Below are 14,529 nucleotides of genomic sequence, written 5' to 3'. Positions count from 1 at the left end.
ATCACAGAACGCTATTGGAGTACTCTGTGATTTATCGAATTATAAAGCATTCGATTGTGTAGAACACGAAACGCTTCTTTATAAGCTCAAATATTACGGTGTTAAGGGTAAAGCTCTTGATCTCATTGCTTCATATTTAAGTCAAAGAATCCAGCAAGTTTTCAGTAATGGAATAAAGTCTTCTGGATCTACGTTAAAATGGGAGTTCCACAAGGTTCAATTTTGGGTCCCTTTCTATTTCTAGTATAAATGATCTTCCTTTCTATGTTAAGGGTATTTAACTATTTAATTTGTTAAGGGTTATAGTGTTGTTTGCTGACGATACTTCGCTGATTTTTAAGGTTGACAGGAAAAAAAGTGACTATGATGTTGTGAACGGTACATTATCACAGATACACCATTGGTTTACAGTAAATAATTTAGTTTTGAATGCTCAAAAAACAAAATGTGTAGTTTTTACCCTACCTAATGTTAGCAAGCAAAATTATAATATATCTTTAAATGGTGACCGTCTTGAAGTAGCTGATACTACGGTGTTTTTAGGAATAGAATTGGATTCCAGACTTCAGTGGACTTCTCATTTATCAACCCCAACAGGAAAACTAAGCTCCGCAACATACGCGGTTAGAAAAGTTAGACAACTAACTGATATTGATACCGCTCGTTTAGTTTTTTTGGTTATTTTCACAGTATTATGTCATATGGCATATTACTTTGGGGTAACGCTGCAGATATTGAATCTGTCTTTATTTTACAAAAGAGAGCAATCCGGTTTATTTATAATCTTGGAGCTAGAGACTCCCTTCAGGATGTTTTTAACAAAGTGGGAATATTCACTGTTGCGTCGCAATATATTTACAACAATATTATGTAAATTCACAGTAACATTGATCACTTTGATAAAATCAGTGATAATCATTCGGCGTTTCTTTCAGGTCAGGGCATTTTCTCTTCGGAACCTATGGTAATGATTAATTTGACAAACAAGAAGTGTAATGTGTATTAAATAAAATTATTTTATTTAATTTAGAGGCACTTTGATATGAAGACTCGCAAACTAATTACTGAACCAAAAAGGAAATATATTAAGAATATAATATAACAAAAACAAATATTAAAACACATGTTTTTATTCACTAAAAGCAATATTCATTATTTCATAAAGAAATGACATTTCTCCGCCTTTTGAAGATTAAAGTAATTCAACTCTGTCTATAACGTGGAATTGTAGAACAATTGCTAAAAAGGTTGCAATGCCACCGATTATCTGAAAGGATTATTTATTTTAATTAATGCTTGTTTATAAATGAAGTATTTTATATAAATAATCTCTTCTTCAACATTCATAAATACATACATTCTTTGTCTTTTATCTGACTACCGGACTATATTACAACAATAAGAGAAATATATTTTTATTGAATGAATCATTTACCCCAACTAAGAGCTGCCTCGTTAAAACACATATCCCCAGTGGTGAGAATGCAGGCGTGTCGTCAACAACTTGGTCGTAGAAGCGCGACAGTTCATGTTTAAATTCCCTGTCTGCTGATGCGCACATCAAGTGACTTACGTGGTTTTGTGTTGTTTGAAACTGCGTAAGAAAAAATGCATAAACATCACAAACGACATCAATGTGTCTTTCCGCTAAGCGAGACTGGGATAGCAGAGCCGCATGTGATAACTCCATCGCCTCGATGCGAACTGCGCAAAATAATGTTATTTACAATAAGTTTAGAAACAATCTAAATTAATGTTGTCTTAAATTTTCGCGATTATTACACATTTAAATAAAACTAATTATAACGGATGAATCGCGTATATTAATTATTTTTAAACATCCCGACGTTTCGAGCACTTTGCAGTGTTCGTGGTCACGGGTAGACTGATAATTAAAATAATTAGTTTTAATCTAAATTAATTTTATAAATATGATAGTACCCTGTCTGTCTTTCGCTCTTTCACTACCAAACCACTGAACCGAATTTGAAAAAAAATTGTATGAAGCAAATTTCAACTCCAAGGAAGGCTGGGCTGGCTCCATAGGCTACATTTTTTGCCTAACACATGCCTATCAAAACGCGAGCAAAGCCGCGGGCGCGAAGTTAATTACATTCTATGGACTGTTTGCTACACAAGGTTTCATTTATGTGTTATTAAAATCGTTAGGCTATTTTTTTTATCTGTATGTGGTACTTAATTTAAATAAATATTCATATATATAGTGAGATAAATACTTCTTCTTGTGTCTTATGACAGTGTTCCACCATTAGAACTATCAAAACTCCCTTAATAAAGGCCCAAATTAAAGTCACTCCTAAATTTTCAAATTTTCCGTACGTCCAGTCACCTACAACAAATAAAATGTATTAATACACTTGAAACTAGTTTAACTTGATATAAGTTCAGATAACATTTACATATTATACATGAAAATTTTATTTACATAGTCGCCTACCTAAGAACGAATAAGACATTGACGTGAAATGATAAAAAGTGTCCGTGCATTCCAATATCTTGGAGAGCAGTAAGATCGCCACCAAGGCCCCCTCGCCCTCGTCGATACTCCTCACCAACTCGCATATGGACACGTGCGCGCGATACAGACGACGGATCGTTGTGTGGGCGTTTGCTATATTCTTTGTTTTCATTGCATCTGTTCAAAAGTAATTATATTTACAATCTCATTATTAATATTTACAATAGTACCTATGCATGTATGTGTTTAGTATGGACAGTCAGGGTAAAAAAGGTTCGTCACCTTAAGATCTATTTTCGTGTGCTCAGTTTGAGCGATAATCTGCTTTACCGATTGAGAACGACATATTGCGTCGCAATGCCATTGTAAGTCACGTCTAGCAATGAGTACCTACTGTACCTACTGTTTAATTTTATAAGCAGCTGTCTGTTTAGTGTTTTAGTTTCAAAAGGTACTAGAAGTTTACGAAATGACAAAGGAATGAATTTGAAATCTGACGAAGGTTTTCGAACTCTAGCTGTACAATGTTACACCTAATTATATATATATTTTTAATTAAATCTTATTATCCGATGTTACTAGAGGTTTGGGTCTCGATTTCGTCGGCACATTTCAAAGATTCGATTTAACTAAACTCAAGGAATAATTTCTAAATAAAATGCTGGAGACTTTTAATCTACACTATTCATTATTCCTTAAAGAGTACTTTTTAGGAAGAAACGCCTGGAGTTAGGCTCGGGTTCCATCATAGGACACCAATTACTGTAAATACCAGCATTGTAAATTAGTTTATTTGAAAAGAGCAACTATGCGAGTTTCTTGCCGTTTCATCTAGCTAGAAGCTACTTTCCGAAACGGTGTTAGTATTTAATTATTGACGATTAAATAACGCTTCATTGTGAAGTTTACTTGATTAAAATTGATTTGAAATTGATTAGATTTGAATATTAGTAAAAACTATTTACAAAAAATAATAATACTAAAAATACGACCGTAAAGCTGTAGTTTGAAGATCAGACTGCGTAGTCGCTTATTCAGCGTTCGAAGTGTATCATTCACCGAGCACACGATGAATACAAATTGCAAACACAACAGCACGTTGAAGAGGTGTTTGAAGAAAAATCCGAGCGAAATAGCTAATGATGTTACTAAAACAACGATCGGTATTCAATAAAAACCAAGCTCGGCTGAGGTATCTATTATTATGTCTATATCTAATAAAAATAAACTGAATCCAAATATAACAATAATTGTAACTAAATTATATAATCGTTAATCGAATTTTAAGTAGTCTAATATTTTTCATTTAATTTACAAGAAGTACAACTTAGAAGGACTCTAAAAATATATTGAATACGCAATCATTTTTATTACTTCTGAATGTATATTACATTTTTTTTAAAATAGTGTTTTTTTTTTAAGTCGGTTTTTCTTTTTGTTATTTTTTTTATTTATTAATTATGATATTCATTACGTGAGCTAGCGATAGAAACATTTAAAACAAGTGAATTTAACTGGCGATTATATTTATCATTGTGATCAATCTCATAAAGCAGTGGAAAATGAGATGGTTTTAAAAAGATTTGTTTTGGGAGAAATTTTGTTTAATGTTTATTTTAAACGTGGAGTAGCTATTTTCAATATCAACTAGACGTGGGTTTCTACGTCGTCTCGAAATGTCATTACTATTATACTTGTGACATAAACAATGTTTACTTACACTTATGAATTGCATAATAATTATCTCCCAAATCAAAATCCATTCTAAAAAATACATGACAGCCAAAAAAGAACACAAATATTGACAAGTATCCCCACGTTATAATACCGGAGTACCTTATGTTAATATCTAAGTGGCTGCTCTCCAATTCTTGATTTATCTGGAAGGAAGTAATGTTTAGTATGTTATTTTCATTGAATAAATTTTTTTACATCTTTAGCACAATTTTTTCTTATTTATATCATAATGAAACGTCATATGATTACGACACGATACTGTATACCGGATCGCGTCTGCATTGTTCTGATAGCAGAGTAGGAAAACTGATTCGAGCTGATCTTTTGTTATGTTTCTATTTGACTGCGGTGAAGTGACAATTTATTAAAAGATTTATTATAATCCTCTTCACAATGAAATATAAACAACGCGCTGTGCAATTTAAAAAGTAATAATAAAATCCGGCTGCCTTTCTCTCGCAGGTTCTTCTCAGGTCTGAGATATTAGTACCTGAACCAGTTTTCTACGATCAATAAGTAATTATAAAGCTCCTATATTTATTTAATAATTTGACCTGTCAACTTTAATTATGACTTATATCTTGACGACAACAGATTTTGTCTCGTCGCAAAGGAACATTTAATTTATATACACAACTTTTTCCTTAAAAATATTCTCTTAAACGGTAACAATTAAAAAAGCTCTGGGCCTCGCTTACCTCTTCAAGTTTATTTACATATGACATATATCGGTTCATATTATTAACGCCATCGGACCCCGTTACGAGTATTGATGTCAATAATAATATCATGATTACGATGACAAATACTGTTGACAATCCTGTGCGTATGCGATACGGTGATGAATCTATTTGAAATATGAATTCATTGAGAAGTGCAATTATTTGCATTACAACTGAAACAAAAAGTATATTTTTATTGCAATTATACATACATACGTATACCGTCTGTGGACATCTGTAACACAACGGTTGCTAAAACGTTGCCGGCCTCGTAGGAACAGCTATAGTTGAGATTTGAAAACTTCTATTTTTAATTCCTAGAAAACTTAAGGAGGAAGAACATGTAAGAATGATTTCACTCGAATACATTAGTCGGATGACAAGCGCAGTGTAGATGAAATTAGCTCTAGTGTTGAAAGGAATAAAGACGAAACTGTATCGGTATCACTGTCAAGCCTGCCACTCGGAACAGTCCAAGTACGGACGATACACCACAATAGACGACAGACCTTTGCAAGGCTTACACGGTCTAGACCATCAACTCGAATCGCCAGCGTTGACATTGAAATAAAGATGTCATTCCATTGGCGACATCCTCTTCATCATAGCTCACGAAAACGCGGATTTTTCTAGATAAAATTATTAATTTGGAATCCAATAGTTTAGAAAAGAGAAATAGATTATGATCTAATGGTAATCACATTGCGTCTGAACTATGATGTGAACGTGTTAGATCTACCTTAAATAGTAGACTTTAACCTGCGTTTGGAATTTGCTAAGGACATTCAATATTTGTTCATTCCATTCAATGAATACTTACGAATTAGAAATATCACGACATATCCACCAATTTGACGTTTGCGCGATATTGAGGCGATGTAACTGAGGCGCGCTGATTTGACTTTCCGTACGCCGCTAATTGAAACGCGCTGAGGCTCGTTGCGAAGCGGCGTCAACTGAAGCGGTACGACACAGAGCAGGCTGGAGATGCAAAGCACTCTTGCTAGTGGACCGCTGATCTGGCATCGCTCAGTACGATCCATGTTTTAGCTAATGTAATACAAGTTATACGATCTTAGATTTTGTACTTGATGAAACGCACTCATCACATAACATCTTAAAAAACGGAGAATTGCATGTCGAATTTCCGCATTGAGCTTTCCGGATTACCACACAATACTAACGTAACGTAACGCAACAGACGTAACAAGAAATTTACGGTTTCCGAACTTTTTCCTCGGACTGACGACCAGACAAAAAAAATAATTGGTCTTATATGTGTTCCTTGTTTCCTTTCGAGCTACGGAACTCTAACAACAAGCTCAAAACTTTACTACTTTTTGACCTTCTATCGCAAGTTCACTGACTACCGTTGAGAATATCTTTGGAGAGAGTAGATCTCCTGTCTTACCTCTCAATGGGATATCGATATACATGGATTCAGTTGAGTCTGTTGAATTTTAGGCCTTACTCGAGACGGCAAGTCCCAATGGTTCCCGTATATTATGATATTAGACTGACCTCTGCGGCGTTTGCGGTCGAAAATAAATATTCACCGACGCCGATACCACTCGCTTAATACATTTCAGTTACTTTCATAGAATAATATCTTTCGTTGTTATACTTTTACGTAACGCAGACGCCATCCATACGTCATTTGTACTGCAGAAAGGACTATTAGGGCTATTCGGGTAATATAGTATCGAAGCGTCAGGCATAAATTTAAACAAAGCTTGTAATTAACAATTGACTTATACGGGAAAATATTACTAATTTTACGTAAAAATGACATGATACTGGTAGCGTTGGTATAAAGAACAAACACAAACTTGTTACTCCGTTACTCGACTACATAAGAGTCAGTAACTCTTTGTGGGCCAATGTACACGTTTTTACAACAGGATCCCAGAAAGCGTTCAATAATACTTCTGTTGCCATATTAAAAAAAAATGTTAAATAATGCTTGTGTGCGAAGGGTTATTATTTATTTATTTATTTATTTTTATATTATATATTACACAATTCTTAAGTTTATGCTTGATAGCGCACCTTAGGAATGAAATGATCACTGCTAGGCTATATCTTATAGAAAAAAAACTTTCGGCGTTTCTTTCAGGTCAGGGCATTTCCTCTTCGGAACCTATGGTAATGATTAATTTGACAAACAAGAAGTGTAATGTGTATTAAATAAAATTATTTTATTTAATTTAGAGGCACTTTGATATGAAGACTCGCAAACTAATTACTGAACCAAAAAGGAAATATATTAAGAATATAACATAACAAAAACAAATATTAAAACATATGTTTTTATTCACTAAAAGCAATATTCATTATTTCATAAAGAAATGACATTTCTCCGCCTTTTGAAGATTAAAGTAATTCAACTCTGTCTATAACGTGGAATTGTAGAACAATTGCTAAAAAGGTTGCAATGCCACCGATTATCTGAAAGGATTATTTATTTTAATTAATGCTTGTTTATAAATGAAGTATTTTATATAAATAATCTCTTCTTCAACATTCATAAATACATACATTCTTTGTCTTTTATCTGACTACCGGACTATATTACAACAATAAGAGAAATATATTTTTATTGAATGAATCATTTACCCCAACTAAGAGCTGCCTCGTTAAAACACATATCCCCAGTGGTGAGAATGCAGGCGTGTCGTCAACAACTTGGTCGTAGAAGCGCGACAGTTCATGTTTAAATTCCCTGTCTGCTGATGCGCACATCAAGTGACTTACGTGGTTTTGTGTTGTTTGAAACTGCGTAAGAAAAAATGCATAAACATCACAAACGACATCAATGTGTCTTTCCGCTAAGCGAGACTGGGATAGCAGAGCCGCATGTGATAACTCCATCGCCTCGATGCGAACTGCGCAAAATAATGTTATTTACAATAAGTTTAGAAACAATCTAAATTAATGTTGTCTTAAATTTTCGCGATTATTACACATTTAAATAAAACTAATTATAACGGATGAATCGCGTATATTAATTATTTTTAAACATCCCGACGTTTCGAGCACTTTGCAGTGTTCGTGGTCACGGGTAGACTGATAATTAAAATAATTAGTTTTAATCTAAATTAATTTTATAAATATGATAGTACCCTGTCTGTCTTTCGCTCTTTCACTACCAAACCACTGAACCGAATTTGAAAAAAAATTGTATGAAGCAAATTTCAACTCCAAGGAAGGCTGGGCTGGCTCCATAGGCTACATTTTTTGCCTAACACATGCCTATCAAAACGCGAGCAAAGCCGCGGGCGCGAAGTTAATTACATTCTATGGACTGTTTGCTACACAAGGTTTCATTTATGTGTTATTAAAATCGTTAGGCTATTTTTTTTATCTGTATGTGGTACTTAATTTAAATAAATATTCATATATATAGTGAGATAAATACTTCTTCTTGTGTCTTATGACAGTGTTCCACCATTAGAACTATCAAAACTCCCTTAATAAAGGCCCAAATTAAAGTCACTCCTAAATTTTCAAATTTTCCGTACGTCCAGTCACCTACAACAAATAAAATGTATTAATACACTTGAAACTAGTTTAACTTGATATAAGTTCAGATAACATTTACATATTATACATGAAAATTTTATTTACATAGTCGCCTACCTAAGAACGAATAAGACATTGACGTGAAATGATAAAAAGTGTCCGTGCATTCCAATATCTTGGAGAGCAGTAAGATCGCCACCAAGGCCCCCTCGCCCTCGTCGATACTCCTCACCAACTCGCATATGGACACGTGCGCGCGATACAGACGACGGATCGTTGTGTGGGCGTTTGCTATATTCTTTGTTTTCATTGCATCTGTTCAAAAGTAATTATATTTACAATCTCATTATTAATATTTACAATAGTACCTATGCATGTATGTGTTTAGTATGGACAGTCAGGGTAAAAAAGGTTCGTCACCTTAAGATCTATTTTCGTGTGCTCAGTTTGAGCGATAATCTGCTTTACCGATTGAGAACGACATATTGCGTCGCAATGCCATTGTAAGTCACGTCTAGCAATGAGTACCTACTGTACCTACTGTTTAATTTTATAAGCAGCTGTCTGTTTAGTGTTTTAGTTTCAAAAGGTACTAGAAGTTTACGAAATGACAAAGGAATGAATTTGAAATCTGACGAAGGTTTTCGAACTCTAGCTGTACAATGTTACACCTAATTATATATATATTTTTAATTAAATCTATTATCCGATGTTACTAGAGGTTTGGGTCTCGATTTCGGTGGCACATTTCAAAGATTCGATTTAACTAAACTCAAGGAATAATTTCTAAATAAAATGCTGGAGACTTTTAATCTACACTATTCATTATTCCTTAAAGAGTACTTTTTAGGAAGAAACGCCTGGAGTTAGGCTCGGGTTCCATCATAGGACACCAATTACTGTAAATACCAGCATTGTAAATTAGTTTATTTGAAAAGAGCAACTATGCGAGTTTCTTGCCGTTTCATCTAGCTAGAAGCTACTTTCCGAAACGGTGTTAGTATTTAATTATTGACGATTAAATAACGCTTCATTGTGAAGTTTACTTGATTAAAATTGATTTGAAATTGATTAGATTTGAATATTAGTAAAAACTATTTACAAAAAATAATAATACTAAAAATACGACCGTAAAGCTGTAGTTTGAAGATCAGACTGCGTAGTCGCTTATTCAGCGTTCGAAGTGTATCATTCACCGAGCACACGATGAATACAAATTGCAAACACAGCAGCACGTTGAAGAGGTGTTTGAAGAAAAATCCGAGCGAAATAGCTAATGATGTTACTAAAACAACGATCGGTATTCAATAAAAACCAAGCTCGGCTGAGGTATCTATTATTATGTCTATATCTAATAAAAATAAACTGAATCCAAATATAACAATAATTGTAACTAAATTATATAATCGTTAATCGAATTTTAAGTAGTCTAATATTTTTCATTTAATTTACAAGAAGTACAACTTAGAAGGACTCTAAAAATATATTGAATACGCAATCATTTTTATTACTTCTGAATGTATATTACATTTTTTTTAAAATAGTGTTTTTTTTTTAAGTCGGTTTTTCTTTTTGTTATTTTTTTTATTTATTAATTATGATATTAATTACGTGAGCTAGCGATAGAAACATTTAAAACAAGTGAATTTAACTGGCGATTATATTTATCATTGTGATCAATCTCATAAAGCAGTGGAAAATGAGATGGTTTTAAAAAGATTTGTTTTGGGAGAAATTTTGTTTAATGTTTATTTTAAACGTGGAGTAGCTATTTTCAATATCAACTAGACGTGGGTTTCTACGTCGTCTCGAAATGTCATTACTATTATACTTGTGACATAAACAATGTTTACTTACACTTATGAATTGCATAATAATTATCTCCCAAATCAAAATCCATTCTAAAAAATACATGACAGCCAAAAAAGAACACAAATATTGACAAGTATCCCCACGTTATAATACCGGAGTACCTTATGTTAATATCTAAGTGGCTGCTCTCCAATTCTTGATTTATCTGGAAGGAAGTAATGTTTAGTATGTTATTTTCATTGAATAATTTTTTTTACATCTTTAGCACAATTTTTTCTTATTTATATCATAATGAAACGTCATATGATTACGACACGATACTGTATACCGGATCGCGTCTGCATTGTTCTGATAGCAGAGTAGGAAAACTGATTCGAGCTGATCTTTTGTTATGTTTCTATTTGACTGCGGTGAAGTGACAATTTATTAAAAGATTTATTATAATCCTCTTCACAATGAAATATAAACAACGCGCTGTGCAATTTAAAAAGTAATAATAAAATCCGGCTGCCTTTCTCTCGCAGGTTCTTCTCAGGTCTGAGATATTAGTACCTGAACCAGTTTTCTACGATCAATAAGTAATTATAAAGCTCCTATATTTATTTAATAATTTGACCTGTCAACTTTAATTATGACTTATATCTTGACGACAACAGATTTTGTCTCGTCGCAAAGGAACATTTAATTTATATACACAACTTTTTCCTTAAAAATATTCTCTTAAACGGTAACAATTAAAAAAGCTCTGGGCCTCGCTTACCTCTTCAAGTTTATTTACATATGACATATATCGGTTCATATTATTAACGCCATCGGACCCCGTTACGAGTATTGATGTCAATAATAATATCATGATTACGATGGCAAATACTGTTGACAATCCTGTGCGTATGCGATACGGTGATGAATCTATTTGAAATATGAATTCATTGAGAAGTGCAATTATTTGCATTACAACTGAAACAAAAAGTATATTTTTATTGCAATTATACATACATACGTATACCGTCTGTGGACATCTGTAACACAACGGTTGCTAAAACGTTGCCGGCCTCGTAGGAACAGCTATAGTTGAGATTTGAAAACTTCTATTTTTAATTCCTAGAAAACTTAAGGAGGAAGAACATGTAAGAATGATTTCACTCGAATACATTAGTCGGATGACAAGCGCAGTGTAGATGAAATTAGCTCTAGTGTTGAAAGGAATAAAGACAAAACTGTATCGGTATCACTGTCAAGCCTGCCACTCGGAACAGTCCAAGTACGGACGATACACCACAATAGACGACAGACCTTTGCAAGGCTTACACGGTCTAGACCATCAACTCGAATCGCCAGCGTTGACATTGAAATAAAGATGTCATTCCATTGGCGACATCCTCTTCATCATAGCTCACGAAAACGCGGATTTTTCTAGATAAAATTATTAATTTGGAATCCAATAGTTTAAAAAAGAGAAATAGATTATGGTCTAATGGTAATCACATTGCGTCTGAACTATGATGTGAACGTGTTAGATCTACCTTAAATAGTAGACTTTAACCTGCGTTTGGAATTTGCTAAGGACATTCAATATTTGTTCATTCCATTCAATGAATACTTACGAATTAGAAATATCACGACATATCCACCAATTTGACGTTTGCGCGATATTGAGGCGATGTAACTGAGGCGCGCTGATTTGACTTTCCGTACGCCGCTAATTGAAACGCGCTGAGGCTCGTTGCGAAGCGGCGTCAACTGAAGCGGTACGACACAGAGCAGGCTGGAGATGCAAAGCACTCTTGCTAGTGGACCGCTGATCTGGCATCGCTCAGTACGATCCATGTTTTAGCTAATGTAATACAAGTTATACGATCTTAGATTTTGTACTTGATGAAACGCACTCATCACATAACATCTTAAAAAACGGAGAATTGCATGTCGAATTTCCGCATTGAGCTTTCCGGATTACCACACAATACTAACGTAACGTAACGCAACAGACGTAACAAGAAATTTACGGTTTCCGAACTTTTTCCTCGGACTGACGACCAGACAAAAAAAATAATTGGTCTTATATGTGTTCCTTGTTTCCTTTCGAGCTACGGAACTCTAACAACAAGCTCAAAACTTTACTACTTTTTGACCTTCTATCGCAAGTTCACTGACTACCGTTGAGAATATCTTTGGAGAGAGTAGATCTCCTGTCTTACCTCTCAATGGGATATCGATATACATGGATTCAGTTGAGTCTGTTGAATTTTAGGCCTTACTCGAGACGGCAAGTCCCAATGGTTCCCGTATATTATGATATTAGACTGACCTCTGCGGCGTTTGCGGTCGAAAATAAATATTCACCGACGCCGATACCACTCGCTTAATACATTTCAGTTACTTTCATAGAATAATATCTTTCGTTGTTATACTTTTACGTAACGCAGACGCCATCCATACGTCATTTGTACTGCAGAAAGGACTATTAGGGCTATTCGGGTAATATAGTATCGAAGCGTCAGGCATAAATTTAAACAAAGCTTGTAATTAACAATTGACTTATACGGGAAAATATTACTAATTTTACGTAAAAATGACATGATACTGGTAGCGTTGGTATAAAGAACAAACACAAACTTGTTACTCCGTTACTCGACTACATAAGAGTCAGTAACTCTTTGTGGGCCAATGTACACGTTTTTACAACAGGATCCCAGAAAGCGTTCAATAATACTTCTGTTGCCATATTAAAAAAAAATGTTAAATAATGCTTGTGTGCGAAGGGTTATTATTTATTTATTTATTTATTTTTATATTATATATTACACAATTCTTAAGTTTATGCTTGATAGCGCACCTTAGGAATGAAATGATCACTGCTAGGCTATATCTTATAGAAAAAAAACTTTCGGCGTTTCTTTCAGGTCAGGGCATTTCCTCTTCGGAACCTATGGTAATGATTAATTTGACAAACAAGAAGTGTAATGTGTATTAAATAAAATTATTTTATTTAATTTAGAGGCACTTTGATATGAAGACTCGCAAACTAATTACTGAACCAAAAAGGAAATATATTAAGAATATAATATAACAAAAACAAATATTAAAACACATGTTTTTATTCACTAAAAGCAATATTCATTATTTCATAAAGAAATGACATTTCTCCGCCTTTTGAAGATTAAAGTAATTCAACTCTGTCTATAACGTGGAATTGTAGAACAATTGCTAAAAAGGTTGCAATGCCACCGATTATCTGAAAGGATTATTTATTTTAATTAATGCTTGTTTATAAATGAAGTATTTTATATAAATAATCTCTTCTTCAACATTCATAAATACATACATTCTTTGTCTTTTATCTGACTACCGGACTATATTACAACAATAAGAGAAATATATTTTTATTGAATGAATCATTTACCCCAACTAAGAGCTGCCTCGTTAAAACACATATCCCCAGTGGTGAGAATGCAGGCGTGTCGTCAACAACTTGGTCGTAGAAGCGCGACAGTTCATGTTTAAATTCCCTGTCTGCTGATGCGCACATCAAGTGACTTACGTGGTTTTGTGTTGTTTGAAACTGCGTAAGAAAAAATGCATAAACATCACAAACGACATCAATGTGTCTTTCCGCTAAGCGAGACTGGGATAGCAGAGCCGCATGTGATAACTCCATCGCCTCGATGCGAACTGCGCAAAATAATGTTATTTACAATAAGTTTAGAAACAATCTAAATTAATGTTGTCTTAAATTTTCGCGATTATTACACATTTAAATAAAACTAATTATAACGGATGAATCGCGTATATTAATTATTTTTAAACATCCCGACGTTTCGAGCACTTTGCAGTGTTCGTGGTCACGGGTAGACTGATAATTAAAATAATTAGTTTTAATCTAAATTAATTTTATAAATATGATAGTACCCTGTCTGTCTTTCGCTCTTTCACTACCAAACCACTGAACCGAATTTGAAAAAAAATTGTATGAAGCAAATTTCAACTCCAAGGAAGGCTGGGCTGGCTCCATAGGCTACATTTTTTGCCTAACACATGCCTATCAAAACGCGAGCAAAGCCGCGGGCGGTTAATTACATTCTATGGACTGTTTGCTACACAAGGTTTCATTTATGTGTTATTAAAATCGTTAGGCTATTTTTTTTATCTGTATGTGGTACTTAATTTAAATAAATATTCATATATATAGTGAGATAAATACTTCTTCTTGTGTCTTATGACAGTGTTCCACCATTAGAACTATCAAAACTCCCTTAATAA

General features: G+C 33.8%; 3 protein-coding genes across 6 annotated transcripts; all 3 read right to left on the bottom strand.

The window, feature by feature from the left end:
- Positions 1–1,181: 1,181 nt before the first annotated feature.
- LOC124533299 lies at positions 1,182–2,296 on the bottom strand. Of its 2 annotated transcripts, XM_047108517.1 has the most exons (3): positions 2,238–2,296; positions 1,436–1,594; positions 1,182–1,267 (listed from the first exon to the last, which is right to left on the bottom strand). In XM_047108517.1, exons 1-3 carry the CDS (start codon positions 2,268–2,270, stop codon positions 1,193–1,195), a joined length of 267 nt encoding a protein of 88 aa, XP_046964473.1. In that variant the 5' UTR covers positions 2,271–2,296; the 3' UTR covers positions 1,182–1,192. The 2 variants fall into 2 exon arrangements, with proteins under 2 accessions (XP_046964473.1, XP_046964472.1); XM_047108516.1 differs by lacking the exon at positions 2,238–2,296 and having other exon boundaries at positions 1,436–1,698.
- A 5,004-nt stretch (positions 2,297–7,300) lies between these two features.
- Positions 7,301–8,415, bottom strand: LOC124533297. 2 transcript variants are annotated; one of them, XM_047108513.1, is made up of 3 exons: positions 8,357–8,415; positions 7,555–7,713; positions 7,301–7,386 (listed from the first exon to the last, which is right to left on the bottom strand). In XM_047108513.1, the coding sequence occupies exons 1-3, from the start codon at positions 8,387–8,389 to the stop codon at positions 7,312–7,314; spliced, it is 267 nt and encodes an 88-aa protein (XP_046964469.1). In that variant the 5' UTR covers positions 8,390–8,415; the 3' UTR covers positions 7,301–7,311. The 2 variants fall into 2 exon arrangements, with proteins under 2 accessions (XP_046964469.1, XP_046964468.1); XM_047108512.1 differs by lacking the exon at positions 8,357–8,415 and having other exon boundaries at positions 7,555–7,817.
- Positions 8,416–13,418: 5,003 nt separating this feature from the next.
- LOC124533300 lies at positions 13,419–14,529 on the bottom strand. 2 transcript variants are annotated; one of them, XM_047108519.1, is made up of 3 exons: positions 14,471–14,529; positions 13,673–13,831; positions 13,419–13,504 (listed from the first exon to the last, which is right to left on the bottom strand). In XM_047108519.1, the coding sequence occupies exons 1-3, from the start codon at positions 14,501–14,503 to the stop codon at positions 13,430–13,432; spliced, it is 267 nt and encodes an 88-aa protein (XP_046964475.1). In that variant the 5' UTR covers positions 14,504–14,529; the 3' UTR covers positions 13,419–13,429. The 2 variants fall into 2 exon arrangements, with proteins under 2 accessions (XP_046964475.1, XP_046964474.1); XM_047108518.1 differs by lacking the exon at positions 14,471–14,529 and having other exon boundaries at positions 13,673–13,935.

Source organism: Vanessa cardui, chromosome 10, assembly GCF_905220365.1.
Source record: "Vanessa cardui chromosome 10, ilVanCard2.1, whole genome shotgun sequence".
In the NCBI taxonomy this organism is placed as follows: domain Eukaryota; kingdom Metazoa; phylum Arthropoda; class Insecta; order Lepidoptera; family Nymphalidae; genus Vanessa; species Vanessa cardui.
The sequence above is the reverse complement of the archived record's forward strand: the minus strand, read 5'-3'. Positions and strand labels throughout refer to the sequence as shown.